Genomic DNA, 16,185 nt, shown 5'->3' on the forward strand with positions numbered 1-16,185 from the left:
CAGCAGCTAAAGGGTTAAAAATTACAAGATTGCTGCTGCAGTCCCGTGAAATCCTGCTGCCTCCAGTGCAGCCTGTCTCTTTCTCTGTCTGTCTCTTTCTCTGTCTGTCTCTTTTTTTCTGTCTGTCTCTCTGGATATTCCTAATGGGTCTCTTTTAGAATGTCTGTGTACCCATGACAGTCAGCCATATGATTAGGACCGTCACAAGACCCTGCATGTCTCTCTCTCTCTCTTTATTGTTGTCTCTGTCTCATTACATCCAAACCATAGCAGTCTCGAGGCAGTCTTTGGGACTCTAACTACAAGCAGATGTGAGAGGCGTACACGGGGGAGACCTGAGGCAGAGAGCGAGAGCGGGCGAGACAGATCTGGATGGAAAACAACCCAACTCCTGAAGTGCCTCGTTCCCCAGGCAACAAGAGCTACAAACAAACACGGGGCTGATGGCAGATACAGATGACAGAGAGAGGGAGAGACGGAGGGGTGGAGAGGATGAGTGTGAAGAGACAGAGAGGTGTGCCTATTATAAGAGGAGGGGAAAGAGACAGGCGGGGCAAAGACAGAGACAGGTGTGTCCTTAAGACAGAAGGGACAGAGGGATAGATCGTGAGGAGCGCAGAAGACTCTGTCAGCGAGTGCCAGCAGCTGAGAGACGTCTGACGGCAAGTGAGTGAGGATCTGGGGCAGGGAGTGGGGTAGAAAGAGAGAGAGGTCATTGGGGAAGTGAGAGCGCAGAGGAAGGGAGGAAAGTGAAAAAGTCAGAGAAGGAAGGGGCGACGATAAAAAGAGAAGCAGATAATGGGAAGAGCGACAAGAGGGGGGTTTCTGATGCTTGAGTCCTAAAGTCTGCCTGTTTTCAGTCCTAGAGGTCTGGGAAGCACTAGTCCTGCACGATGAGCTGGCTGCACGAAGACTCCGAGGTGTATAAGATGCTGCAGGGGAACCAGGAGACAAAGACCCCCCCAAGGCAGTCCAACAGCTTCCGACTCCTGCAGGAGGCCCTGGAGGGCAGCTCCGGAGGTATGGCTTGGAGCACATACTGGACCTGGCTCCAGAACCGGGGGGAGGGGGGCAGGTAGAACCAGACCACCGGCATAGACCACCGTTAGGATGGACGATGACACCATAGTATTGGAGACTGGCACGGAGCGGGGAGGACTGGTGCACACTTGGGGGCCACATCAGCCATTTGATGGATTCCAGGGCAAATATTCTGCTCTGCGGCCAAAAGGCGTCCGCCGGATGAATTCTCGGTGACCCAACTCATTATATCTGTAAAGTCCTAGCGAGTTGGGGTCGTGATTTCAGAACACCAGGGCATTGAGCATGTGATAGCGTGGGCACTGAAGGGTTAAAATCCAACGTTTAAAGTTCACACCTAATTGAGTTTTGTGGTCGGGATGGGCTGGGCGCCCTACATATGGTGGCAGTTCGGGCCGGCACCGTAGAGATGAGCCCGTACTGGAGGAGGGTGCCGCTGAGTAGACACGGCCCCGTCTCGGTCTCATGTCCTGATTTCTGGCAGTCACACCTACATAGGTTATCACTCGGGTGAACGTAAGCTCCTGTGCAATTACGGGTGGAGATTTCTCCAGCTCTCGCCCTGATAGGGTGGTACGGATTCCAGAGTGCCCTGAAATTTTAAGATTTGTGTCATGTGATTTGTTCGTAATACTTCCGTGAACATGTCCTTATTTACATAGAATGCCTTTTGGCAGAGTTGGCAGGAGAGCTTCCTTTCCTCACTATAGATCATGAAGAGCCAATGCCAATTGGACTCTTCTGCAGAAGGGGCTCGGCTGGCCCTGTGTAATGTATAGCTAAATCATTGAGATTACTTCATTTGCCTTAAAATATACATTATGCAGGGCCAGCTCAGCCCTTTCCTGCTGGAGGAACATCTATAATATACGTTACAATGCGATGTATATAAACTGGCTTCACCAGATCAGATCCGTTCAGCCCACCTGGTCCTTGGTCAGGAGCCATATGCCGGTCCCATGCATGTTAAAAATCTCTCGCTAGCATTAGCTTTTACTGTTTCTGCTGGGAGGCTGCTCCATGTATCTACCACCCTCTCAGTAAAGTCGATGGCTAAACTTTACATGTGTTGATGATTAATGCATACGTGTCCTGGAGAATAAAAAACTGTCTGATGTGCTTCTTGTGTTATAGCTGCCATTCCTGCGGCTCTGCCCAGCAGATTGTCTCCCAACATCCAGAAACCTGTTGCAAAAAGTCCGCCACCTCCACTGCGAGAGTGTGAAAGGTGTCACGCGGGCATCTGGTGAGTGTGGCCTGGGTCACGTGTGTGATTAGCGTGACTAGTCGCAGTAATGCGTGTGTCTGAGACTTCATATAGCATAACAGAGGAACTTAACCCCTTAATGACAAAGCCGTACATGTACGAGCTCAAAATGCATTGTTTTCAATGGGTTTAGGGACCCCCATTGTGCTTAAGGGGTTAATACAGAAACGTAGACGGCAGATAAGATCCATTCTTTTCCTGATGTAACAAATCAGACCTTCACCAGACTCTATGCTTATCCAATGCATGTTTAAATTGTGTTAGCCTCTGCCACTTCTGCTGGGTGGCTGTTCCATTTATCTACCACCCTCAGTAAAGTAAAACATCACAACCTGATCCCCCAGTTTTAGATTATAGCCTTTTGTGCAAACATTTTTCCTCTTTTTAAATAAATATTGGACATATTGAGATCTCTAAGTCATGCGCTTCACTTCCAATATCGAGTGATTTACTCCTCTGTCACTTTGTTTTGCTCCCGTGATGTCGTAGTGACCATGTGTGTCACATATAAGTTCCATTGAGTTATGTCACACTTGCATGTTACGGGGACATTCTGTGTGTGATCTGTGCATTACATGTATGTGACACGCTATTTCCTGTCTTCCGTGCAGTGACGTGGCAGTGAAGATCACGGAGGGACGGTACCGCCACCCAGCGTGCTACATCTGCACAGACTGCGGCCTCAACTTGCGCATGAGGGGACACTTTTGGGCGGGGGATGAACTGGTGTGCGAAAAGCATGCTCGTGCGCGCCACACCGGATCCCCGCGCTCATGAGGAACCATGGAAGGACATTCCACCCAAAACTCTGCAGGGGGTGGGGGGGGGGCATATCTTTCCCCCTCATATTATATTATTGCCCCCACAATCCACCTCTCCATATCTATACAGGGCAGGTCTCTAGACGGCTTCAGTAACGCTGCTTGTAAAGGTGGTGGCTTCTGCCGGGTGTGTGTCAGGGACCTCTATCCGGAAGGCAGGATGTGGTTAGAACAGCAGTTAGTTTGGTGACCGCCGTGTGTTCTATCCGATTGTTAAAGCAGTTAGTTTGGTGACCGCCGTGTGTTCTATCCGATTGTTAAAGCAGTTATACTATTGCCATGGTAACAGACACCTCCATGATAATACTTCATCCAGAGTGACAATGACATCATAACCCACCATGCAGACACCTTCAACCACTGCTGTTATATCTCATCATCTCCATGAAAGCAACTTAGATGGAAACCCTTTGGCACAAAAAAGGGTGGGCAAGACATGAGGCCAAGTCCAAAGTTTGAGGAGTGTGAGTTAAGGATAACAATCTGAGATTCCTTTTTTTATTTTATACATGGAATTTTGCTGAAGATGGCGGGGAGAGTTCTGGAAGGTTGCTGTTGTAGGCTGGAGAGATGAAGGTTTGTGCTTTTTAGGAAAGGAACGGGCAGATGACATTAGTTTGCTCTTGTCTGCCATCAAGAAGTGTTTCAGCATTCTGGAGTGTGCCTCTAGACATGTTCCTCACAGCTCCTGTAACCCTCTCTTACCCTCTCATGGGAACATCTTGTGATAGAAACAGCCCTCACCCATCGCCTACTATTAAGTGCATGAAGCCGCACTTAAGGAGCAGATGCGGTCAACGTGTGGCCTTTCCGAAAACCCTCTTATCCTTTCTTTGCACTACATGGTGTTCCTAGGGCGTCACAGAGCTCCCTCCAGCTCTTATTGCCAAAGTGTGTTTTATAAATATTTTCTATGTCATTAAAGTTATATTTACATTATCTACTGGTGTGATGATTATTATGAAAGGGGTGTGAGCTACAACGAGGAGAACCTCGCCAACTAATGCAGAAGCACAACCTCAGCGGCTCTCAGCCAGCACCATAAAAGACAATGGCTGTGGATATGCTAGCCGGAACGTTGCGGGAGTTGTAGTTCCACAACGCCTGAAGTATCCGTCGTCACCTTCTGTAGGAGAACAATTTTTAAATGTCTTAAACGTCTTATTGGATACTATACTATAAACTATATCACCAAAAGTATGTGGACACCTGACCATCACACCTTTATGAGATTGTTGGACATCCCATTCCAAAACCATGGACTTTAATGTGGAGTTGCCCCCCTTGTGGCAGCCTCCACTCTTCTGTAGCCCAGTCATCCAGTAGAGCGTTTTTGAGGTCAGACACTGATGTTGGACGAAAACCTCCATTCCAATTCATCCCGAAGGTGCTCGATGGGGTTGAGGTCGGGGCTCTGTGCGGCCGGTCAACCTCTTCCACACCACAGAGGACAGGTGATTTTCTGCACTTCAGCACTCGGCGGTGGCGCCGCTGTTATGACTCCTAGATGCTTCCACCTCTTAATAATAGCACTTATAGTGAACGGGCATACCCAGCAGGGCAGAACTTTCACCAACGGGATTTGTGGCAGTGGTGGCATCCCATAACAGTGCCACGTATAAAGCCACTGAGCTCCTCAGTACGACGCGTTTTACTGCCGACGTCTCAGGAGATGGCTGCCTATGTGCTTGATTTTATACGCCTGTTAGCAGAGGGTCCGGCAGAAATACCGAAACTCAATAATTAGGAGGGGCGTCCACATACTTTTGGTCATATAGTGCCCCACTCTTATCTCCATAAGACTGACCACCCTACAAGATTTATGCATACCAGCTGGCTCTGAAACTGAATGAGAAAGCAGTGCTAGAATCTAGCCTCTAAGTGCTGTTTTTACTTGACTGAGAGGGTGGTAGATAAGTGAAACAGCTTGCCAGCAGATGTGGTAGAGGCTATTACAGTAAGGGAATTGAAACATGCATGGGGTAGGGATTTGGGTCCTGACGAGACCAAGAACTGATTAAGGTATCCTAATGAGCAAAGCTTCTGATGAGGGGCTGAACGGGGGGGACGTAGCTGGGGTCTGCAGGACCCAATTCTGACAGAAGCCACATGAAGCAGGGACAAGCCGACCTCATTTCAGAAGCCGCGCGTCACGGATGTTTGTCATGTTGGATAAATAACAGCCTTGAATGGTATTTGAAAAGAATGTTTGTATCAGCATGTCGGTAATAACCAATTCGTCCCGTCACACTCATGTTTCTGCAAGAGGCCCCCGTGGTTGGGACGGAAAACGTTCGGCCCACAAGCTGCTGCAGACTTCAACGCCAACAATGCTGCCGCCACCCTCTGCTGGCTAAGCATCATGGGAGTGGCTGCTGGCAGCAGCTGGGGTATTAAGGGCTGCCTGTGCCAGCAATGGAGCCGTGAACATGAATGGAGCCGCGAGACTGACCTCGCGTTCCACCGCTCAGGAATGCAGTCTGCTCCGGCACTGAGGTTTCCGAGTGGCAGGGGCCCAACGCAGAGCACGTCCAAAAAGATAGAAAAACAGAAAGTTCTGGAAATGTGGCGAATGTGCGAAGGTCTCTAACTTACAGGCTTGTGCTAAAATATATACATTTATATGTCATACATTGACACCTAAATCCCACAGAAAACACATCCTCAATGTATGCATTAGATGAATATATTGAAAGATATTTATATATATCCTGGTCACTGTGGGGAAACTATGGGTCATGTCCTGCAACATCAGGGGGCCCTCCTACCCCCATCCCGCAAGGGGGGCTACAGGTGGCCATAGGCAGGGAGTTCCTAGGTGGTCCCATGGCATTGTCCCCTAGTGCGGGGTTGGGCAATGACCCGTCTTTAAAGGCCAAAATGAAGTATCATGGAGCCCTGTATAAGCTTTCTGTCTGGGGTCAGACCTCAGTGGTGGATTGGATTAGGCTACACAGAGCTCTCCCTCTTCCTTGGGGGAGTGGCTTTGGATATGGGTGGGGCTATCCATGTATAGGGTGGGGCTAGCTTCAAAAATCCCTTAGTAGGCAGGAATTGGGCAGGGACAGGGGAAAGGGGGGAAAGCTCGTACTTTAGGCTGCTTTCTCAGGTCGACCTGTCCTGTTTGAGTCACCATCAGTCACACGCTGCCAATCCATTGAAGCCAATATTATATATTTTTCATAGAAACACGAGTCAGATCACAAGGCGGGACACCAACATTTAGACATTTAATAAAATAATGAAAAATATATTTTGGCTAAACGTATATTGCTGTTAAGGGTTACTATTCCATAAATAAGATATTTAGGATTCCAGAAACAAAACTCTCCAATTACCAAACTTATGTTGTTATCATACAGAATAATACGTTCTTAGATAATGATAGTGACCACGAGCATTTGTCCTAAAACCACATGGAATTTGGAAAGAAAGGACAGGACACCAGGCTGTGGGCCAAAGCTAAGGCAGAATCTGTGTGCTTTGAGACTGGTGAGATCCCAGCTGTTACTGACCCAGTTCCAAGTGAGGCGATCAGCGAGGGAGAGGCAAGATTCTAAAAACGTATGTTTTTTACATTTTGACATCGTTTTAGGATCAGATGACATTCCGGGGTATGTAGTAGGTCAGTGACACACACTTTCACCCAGACCCACTTCCTGCTTAGCAAGTGACATTCCATTGTGATATTTATTTTCAGTGGGGAAAATCGTACTTGTTTGTTTATATAGTTCGTATTTCGCACTTTGTGTTTTTATATGGGGTGGGGAGTTACCGTTGTTTCAGCTCAGTCCTTAATCCCACATTAAATCGATTTCATGGTGAAAGTAATATTGGGTATAAATAATTTATGTTAATAGAAACCCATGCTATATCTCAAGGGATGGTTTAAGGAACTACTTCCTTCCGCATTAGTATTGCAGAAAGGGTTAATTCCATAGCATGCTCCTTGACTTGATTACAGATTTATTGCTATTAGGGCTCTGTGAGCAGGAGCTGTCTTAGAAGAATGAAGACTCGCAGAGAAATGGTCTCTTGAGAGTCTGATTTTAGCCTACAGGTCAGAGAATGTTGGAATTCTTACTTCTAGAATCCCAACAGCAGCCAGGTGCAACATTTTTGGCCCCCCAGGGATGTTCTTTTTTGCCCCTAGCATCAGAACCCCAGAGTCGTTGTAGCACAACACAATGGGGTCCACTTAACTAACGCTTAGACTGACAGCCAAGATGATCCTTCAAGGCAAACCTGGCCACCAAAATGAAAATGAGCCCCTGCTCACCAACTAGAAAGTACCACTGCTGGGATTATGTCCTGTTTATCGGGACTGTCGGCAGATCTGGTGCATGCTGGGAAATGGGTGGAGATGGAGAGTCGTGTGTAGCGGGCAAAGTCATGCATGTTATCACATGAGCACCAAGTAGGAAGTTGGAGCGTTGGAAAGTATTAACCTGGATACTACCAGTGTCGATTCAGTGATGACTTTGTCTCGGGAGGCCTGTCAACTTCCATCCAGGTGGCAAACCCAGTCAAATGTTCTAGTGATAGCAACGCAAGACATACCTATCCAGGACAGAAATGGAGGTGGTCAGGCTACTTTTTTCTGCTAGCGTGGCTTGGGACCTGGTATATCCAGCATTTGCCTGGGCTGCCAGGTGGCCAGTTCAGACCTGGGCTATCATACCTGGTTTGAGCAGGGCCCTCCTTACCATTTTTCATATGTTATGCATTACTTGCTATGTGCCGTTCAATCAATAAATAACACTGCCAAGCAAAATGTGATTTAAGTGACCACGTCAGTGAAGATGGTGAAGATGATGTTGTAGGGTCACAGAAGAGCACCGGGTCCTCAATCGTATTCTTCTGAGGCCACACTCAAATGGATATGTAGCCCCTTCCTATTAAAAACCAAGGGAGGGCTAGATCCTCTTGAACCCCCTCTGAAGAGGAGAACTACTGAAGTTCTCAATGACACATGTGATCCAGAAGGTCAACCTGCACACCCCACACCAAAAAGTATTCAGGGACCTGACTCCACTGTGGCATTTTCAGCATATGCGGGTTTTGTCAATAAATGAAGTGAAAACAAAATAGTGCGGTGTACAAAGTGAAAAAAAAAACAAAAAAGTGTCATTTAAGGTCCCAGCAAGACAGATTGGCCGTGTCTATAGGGTTTATTTGCTCTGCTGGTAGTTTGTAAATGCGTTGAACATTTTGACCATGTTGTTTACTATGTGTACGCATTAAGGTGACTTTTAGGGCTCCTAAACCCCAGCAAACATTCTAAGCTCCTACTAAAGAGGGATGTTAAAAGAGGGAAAGAAGGACCATCCTAAATATGATTGCCACTTTTGGGTTTAAAAAAGGGACAATTCCAATTAGCCTGATAATTGTATGATGGAACAAGCAATGCATTGTACAACTTCTGGAACTCCAGGATTAACTCCATGGACCACATGGAGAAGATGTTTGGCCCAACGCATCTCCTGCCCTCCAAAAACCCGGGAGAAAGGGGCCACTGGGCTATCGTAAGCAATAAAGTGGCTGGAGCGTCCCTTTAACAATGTTGGGGAATAAAGGCTCGCGTTTTAATGATGTTTTACTCTGGAAGGGGTAATAATAACATTGGGGGGGTTTTTTTGCGGAGGATGAGGGGTTGGGTCCAGGGTGCTGTTTTTAAGTGGAACATTCTGTCCGTTGGTTGGAGTTTCCTTCTAACTGGAAAGACTTTTAAATCACACATTCATGATTCAGACAGGAAGTTTGGAAGGAAATGTTTTGGTTTTTAAACATTTTCCACGCTTGTGTCAGCATATTTAACACAAGTTAACATGACAATGTAACTTAAATACAATGTAACTTAAATACAATGTAACTTAAATACAATGTTACTTAAATACAATGTTACTTAAATACAATGTAACTTAAATACAACGTAACTTAAATACAATGTAACTTAAATAGACATCTATCTCCAGAGTAAATAACACAGAAATACCATTGGTGCTGGGTTTTTTGTTAAGGCTTTAAGTGTCACATTGCTGGCCCCTGGGCCAGTTCATTAGGGAATCGTATCCCTATTGGACTCACTAGGGTGCCGCACCTCTCAATGGGATGGTTGGGGAGATCAGTTGTACTCCCCAGGTCTGAGAAGTCCTCCATAGCATCTTCTGCTAACTCAGCACGTGGAGAAGGACTAGGGTAGTTCTGAAGGGGTTTAACCTGTTGTGGCTTACAGGTAATTTGGTAAAGGTCTGTAGGGGCTGTCTTTGGACCCCAATGGATCCAGGGCAGTGACCTCCATAGATACATTGCTGGATGCCAGTTGCAGCACCAAATGTATAAAACCGTTCCTGGAAATTGATAGCGTTTTTAGTTTTTGAGCCCCGCGTCTCATGGAGCACAAGCAGATTCTCTGGGTCCTTCATACTCTTTCTGATTGATGTTGTTTAAGAATCCCAAATGTAGCTTTTCCCACTCTTAGGTATGGATTTGAAGACTTTTTGGTGAGCTGCGGAGTGATGGGGAGCGCGCCTAGGGGTAGATAACACTCTCTCATAGCATGCTGTATAGAAAGGGTTGTGTCCGCGCGCATGCTTGCTGGCAGTCCACCCAGTTGTGTATTTGTAGCTTTGATCAACGTCTTTGCCAGCATTTCAGAAGACAGCGTAGAGATAAAGGCTGGAAACTTTTAGGTGAGAGAACATTTCACCTATACATTTGCAAGCAAAGTTGCTGTAGTAATGTATTGGTGGAATCGAGTGACCCCATGTCTCCTGTATGGTGACAGGTGCTCCGTAACATCTAAAGAGTCATAGAGTCTGTATATAATGTAAAGACCTTTCTTAAAGCTGCTGTTCCACTTAGACATGAAATAATTAAAAAAAACTTTAGTGCACTGCGCAAATAAACTTTTAAGAACTGCATTGGAAAAAAGTTGTAAACAAAACATTTTACTTTTTTAAGAAAACATTTTGGGAAGAGGTTGGGCATTTAGATGCACTAGCAATGATTTTTAATGTGGAATTTATTATGATTAGTTATAATTTAATAAAGCACCATCATATTCCGTAGACAGGACATAACAAGTAGTATATAACAATATGACTTACACTTACAACAAGGGAGGAGGGCCCTGCTCCAAAACGAGCTTACAGTGTAGAGTTTAGTTTGTGAAATTCTGCAGAGTAAGTGGAACTGCAGCATCATCATAACCCAGAGCTGCACTTATCTGATGGTATTATACAAATTCACACAAGCGCCGGGCACACCAAATAACCAATCATTTCATGGATTACGTTACTGAAACCAACCACCAGCTGTAGGTTCTCAATAGCAAAGTTGTGTAGGTGCTGGAGCGCCCCCTACTGCCCAGAGATAAACTCAATTTAAAGACATGTCCCTCCGCGTCTGGCTGTATGGTGAACACGTGGTTCACGGACATGGCTCAGTGATCGGCGTTGGTCTGTATGGCCGCCTATAACTTTATTTACCTTTAAGCACCGTGTCGTTTCAGAAAAGGTTGTGCGAATCGTGACATCAGCAGGCGTAATTTGGTCACCAGCTCTCGCTCTGGTCTTTGCTCCTGTAGGAGTTGCGGCAGAAGCAAGCGAGAGCAGCAGGTATCTGTATACCTGTATATCTGAACTTTCCACCCAGCTCTAGTAGTCTTCAACACAAAGAAAAGGTCAAAAACATTTATGCTGCTATGGCAACCGTACCAAATATACTGTTTCTCCTGGGGTGCGAGACAAGAAAGGAGTAAAAAAAAACAAAAAACAAATATGCTTTATCTGTTTTTTTTTTTTGTTTAATACAAGCAAGCACAAAATCACAGACTGTTAGGTAATGCAGCTGCCACTGACCACTGGAATTCTGATGCACAGCCACTCTCAGTTCTTTGAGTTTTCTTTCTATTTGTACAGTTTATCTCTTGCTCTTTTAACTCCAGTGTTCTCTATACATCTTTGAAAAATGGTGGTTTCGCAATCAGCTTACACCCACGTGTGTCAGAATTCCAAAAGGCAGCTTCCATCACCTGTTAAGTACCTGTTTAAACATTACAATGAGATTCAGTGACACGTACGATATTCAATCACGTTTCACACGGACATCTGAACATATAAGTGCAACGTTGGAGCAAATGCGTGTTTTCCCTTTAGTTTTAAATTTACCATATAAAGGAATCAGCCCGGACTGTTCCAGAGCGACAGACTTCATAGGGGAGGAATGTTTGTGATGCTAAATATAAATGTCTCTGACCTCCAAATAGCTGGCCGACACTAGATAACTGGTCTGGCCTCTGGTCCGTTCCAGAAGTTCAGTACCGAGCCTTTTGATGAATGTCCGGTATGGGCTGGAATAAATAATGTTATTGGCCGGACATCAAAACTGGCCTGATCAGTTCTTAAAGCGCGGAATGTGGCCCAATACAGGAGGGGATACTATGAGCTCCTACAGGAAAAAAGGTCTTCTTGCAGGGAAACCTCATTTGCTCCAAGTTGGCGCTAACTTCAGCGAAGTTCATACACCCCAAGGTGGTTAAAAGTCCCATGGAAATGGGAGTCTCAGTTATCACGCACTTTGATGGCTGAAGTGTTCCTTTAACTCGGATAATATCCCTTTCCAGGTGAGAACCTCCAACGCCTCGATAATTTCTCCCTAATGTAATGACTGTAAGGGCCTTGTTTACTAAACTATGATTAAAAGTAAGATGGATTGTTTTTTATGTTGTTATGCATTGTGAAGGGCCCCCAGTGAGTTTGGGTTGAATGGGTGCTGTGTAATATCAGGGGATTTCTGGAAGGACATATATTAAGCTATGCATTATGTAGGGCCAGTTTAACCCTCCTGCAGGAGAAAGTTCCACATGTAATTTTCAGGTGTTGCTGACCCGCACAGTGCTGCCCCCTGCAGTATGTGGGATGTATAACTATGTAATTCCCCTCCATGAGTTACTGTAATAATCCCGCGTACTGTAGGGGGCAGCACTTTTCCTGTGCTGGTCAGCAATAGGTTATATACGTCCTGGGAAACGTGGCTTATGTGGTCACTGTAAAGCTTACCCTTTAGAAAGAGAAGTAGTGTGGGATTGTATTGGCTTCTCTGAAGAAGTGGGTTTTGAGATTTTTTTTAGGGAGAGGGGAAGCTGGAGGTTGGGTGGAAGTGAGTCCTAGAGGTACGGGGCAGCACGAGTAAAGAGGGAAAAGGAAGAGGTGATAAGCGAGGAGGAAAGCCTTACCCTACAGCAAGAGTATTTTGTGATAAGGGGAGAAATGTATGGAGGGCAGTAACCTCGAGAGGAGAGAGCCTAGACAGAGGAAGGCCAAGCGGAAGAGTGTTGCAATAGTCAAAGCGGGGAATGATAAGGAAATGAACCAGGGGTCCTGTGGCTTCTGGGGTGAGGAGGTCGGGGAGATGGGAGGATCTGGGAGGGTTGAGTTAAAGATGACCCAAAGGCATCGGCCTGGTTAGTAGGAGAGGTAGTCGCTTTGTTAATGGAGGTAGAGAATTCAGGTATTGGGGTGGAGATGGAAGGAGAGGAGAAGATGAGTTCAGTTTTGGGTAGATTAAGTTTCAGGTTGCGTTATTATCCCCTATTGTAACAGCACTACGGAATCTGCGGGCGCTATATACATAAATGCAGCGTGATAATAGTTCAGATGCCTAAAGCAATGCATGTAAGGGGCAATATATAATTTAGGTCTTGAAAAAGTAGCGAGTCCCGTCATCACCTATATAGTATACTGGACCATCTTTTTGCTATTTTCATTATTTTTGGTTTCTTGTCATTTGTAATTTAATAAAAGTCATATATTGAGTTTTTATATCAGTGCAGTGAGACGTGAGTCAGGATTTAGTGAGTCGGTTTAAAGGAGACCCTTACAAATAATAAGGAGATTAGCGTGCATTCATTGCATGGCTGAGCATGTTTAAATACTCTCCTCCCTTAAGACCTGTAATTAATGCCCCAGTTATTAACAGATGATGTTTCGAAGAAATCCTATAATCAGCAGGAGGGTCGGGTTTGTCACTTGGTTGTTGCATGGAAAGACAGGACAATCAAGAAGCTGCAGTGATTGTAATTTACCAGTAGAGGGCAGCAAATAGCTGAAGGCAGTTCAGACCCATTTGGTCCATCTAGTCTGCCCAATATTCTTGATGTTGGGACCTTAATCAATCCTTGGTCTCCTTTAAGATTCAGGATAGATTAATGCTTGGCCCATGCATGTTTAAGTTCCCTTACTGTTTTAGCCTCTAGTACCTCTGCTGGGAAGCTGTTCCACTTATCTAACACTCTCAGATAGCTTGCTCTTTTATTTAAATATTAAAGCAATATATATTTTACCACAACAGGGGATACAGTGCCGAAACCCTAAGCCCTGGGTTAAAAAAGAGACTAAAGATCTTCCATTCATCCATCCATCCATTGTGATGTCATTTATTAAAGCCTGACCCAGGGCAGCAGCTCCCTAACCCCACCCTACCGCGTCATGTCACCACGCATCAGAGTACCAGTATATGATGTCATCTGCGCATGCGCAGAGTTCAGTAATGAATCCATGCCCTCCCCGTCTCATCCAAACCTCCTGCCATGCACTGAGCGCTCATTATTCTTTTTTTTTTCACATTAAATTACTGTAAACAAATGGCCGGTTCCTTTAAATCCCCGCTGCAGGCTACCCCCTTGTTGTTTATTCAAACCCCTCCTGGAAGCTGTGGAATCGGAGTAGCAGTTCTTGGGAATGAAGGCTTTCTGAAAGTGGCATTACCAGTTTATAAAGTGCAATTACCAATTGCCCTGAGGTCGCTCATTTTCCGCGTGACCCTCGGGTCGAGAAGTCGCAGGAATGGTGGCGAAGACACCGGTGGAACCGGGAATTCTAGGATGAGGTCCTCAGGCCCTGTCAACCCTCCCCTCGTCAATTCAGCCATCACAATGCTAAGGGTGAAGATACCAAGTATGATACTTCATGTCACCCGGAGGGAGGTGAGGGCACTTTGCTCCCTTTGAGGGCCACTGTCTGATTAAGAGAAGATCAGAGAGTTCTGGATTCTAGATCAAAACAAGGCCAGGCTTTGTAGATCTGTTGGTGTTCTAGATCAGACAACTAAAGACCAATAGAGAAGTGGCTCTGGTGTGTATTATTACTTACTGATTGATTTGTATATCGCCATCATATTCCGCGGCGCTGTACAATGGGATAACATTAGTGGTTATCAGGCCCGGACTGGGACAAAAAATAGGCCCGGGCATTTAAGCCTGAGCAGCCCATATTTATTTATTTATTTATTTATTGTTGAAGCCCACCCTTCATGTACCATCTTTGCATTTAATCATTCACACAAATCATTAACACATTCATTAATGCAGTCTCACAAATCATTCAAGCAATTCATCCACACATGAATTCATTAATTGTCATACGCATTCACACAATTCATCCACACATTTATTCATTCATTCTCATACGCATTCACACTACCCCCTCTCATCATCTTATCTGCCCCTTCTCACTATGTTCCCCCTTTTCACTATGTAACCCCCTTCCCCACTTATCAATATGTACCGCCTCTATCTATCCCCTCTCCCCCTTTCTCACTACCTAACCCCCCCTCTGCCCCTTCTCACTGCAGCCCCCTCCCTCACCCTACTTACCTTGTTGCCAGAGCAAGCAGCAACTGCGACCGCGCCTGTGGCAGGGCAGGATTGACTTAGGGGCTGATGGAGCTGCAGCTCCAGGCTAGTACCTTAAAATATGGCCGCATTAAGGCAGAGCCCCTTAAGCCCGCCGCAACTGCAACCGGGTCCGCCACTCTAAGGCAGAGCCGGCCTTAGGTGTTCTGGCGCCCTGTGCGGACTACTCCTCTGGTGCCCCCCATCCCAAAAAAAGAAAGGAATAAAAACTTGTAACAAAACTCCCCTTTCTCACTATCTATCCCCCTGTATCACTATCTACCACCTCTGCCTCTTCTCACTGTTATCATTATATACTGAGGCAGACATTGACGGTGGTACAGCATAATACTTATCACTATATACTGAGGCAGAAATTGACGGTGGTACAGCATAACACCTACCACTATATACTGAGGCAGACAATGACGGTGGTACAGCGTAACACCTATCACTATATACTGAGGCACACATTGACAGTGGTACAGCGTAATCCCTATCACTATACATTGAGCCAGACATTGACAATAGTGCAGCATAACACCAATCACTATATACTACGCCAAACATTGATGTGGTGTAGGCCTACCACTTCATTGTCTGGCTTAGTAGTAGGGATGCACCGAAACGAATTCTGGACTGAAACCGAAAATGCAGCATTTACCTGTCCGAAACCGAATATGACCTCCCCACACCATAAAAAAATCTAACACTTTTATTTAAAGTAAGTAACACACCAAAATAGGACAAAACAATTAAAAAACAATATTATATGTATATATATATGATTGTTAACAGCAATCACATTCCTATCATGCCCAGGCATACCCAGATTCCAGGATGTACTCGCAGACTTGGCATGATAGGAGTATGATTGCCCTATCTACCCCTTCTCACTCCCTTCTGCCCCATCTACCCCTTCTCACTCCCTTCTCCCCTATCTACCCCTTCTCCCTATCTACCCTCTTTCCCCCGTCTCACGCCCTTTTCCCTATCTACCCCCTCCTAACTATCTACCCTCTCCCTCTTTGAAGTTCACTTACCTTTCAGGAGTCCTGCGGTGGGGGTGCAAGGCCTCTGCCTCCCAGCTCTGCCACTGTATGGAACAGTATAGAGTGATGGGAGTTATGATGTACTTTTAGAGCATAATTAGATCATGAAAAAGACATTGGAAATGGTACAGCATAACACCCATCACTCTCACACACTTACCAATCCACACATATATACCAATCCACACATATATACCAATCCACACGTATACCAATCCACACCTATACCAATCCACACATATATACCAATCCACACGTATACCAATCCACACGTATACCAATCCACACGTATGCCAATCCACACGTATGCCAATCCACACGTATACCAAT

The 16,185-nt window shown here is 45.6% G+C and overlaps 1 protein-coding gene across 1 annotated transcript; it reads left to right on the top strand.

The window, feature by feature from the left end:
• The first annotated feature begins 519 nt into the window (after positions 1 to 519).
• Positions 520 to 4,070, top strand: PDLIM2 (PDZ and LIM domain 2). The gene is made up of 4 exons (XM_053463086.1): positions 520 to 666; positions 861 to 1,020; positions 2,176 to 2,287; positions 2,920 to 4,070. Exons 2-4 carry the CDS (start codon positions 894 to 896, stop codon positions 3,083 to 3,085), a joined length of 405 nt encoding a protein of 134 aa, XP_053319061.1. The 5' UTR covers positions 520 to 666; positions 861 to 893; the 3' UTR covers positions 3,086 to 4,070.
• The last annotated feature ends 12,115 nt before the right edge of the window (positions 4,071 to 16,185 follow it).

The sequence above is a fragment of the Spea bombifrons genome, chromosome 4 (assembly GCF_027358695.1).
Source record: "Spea bombifrons isolate aSpeBom1 chromosome 4, aSpeBom1.2.pri, whole genome shotgun sequence".
Taxonomy (NCBI): domain Eukaryota; kingdom Metazoa; phylum Chordata; class Amphibia; order Anura; family Pelobatidae; genus Spea; species Spea bombifrons.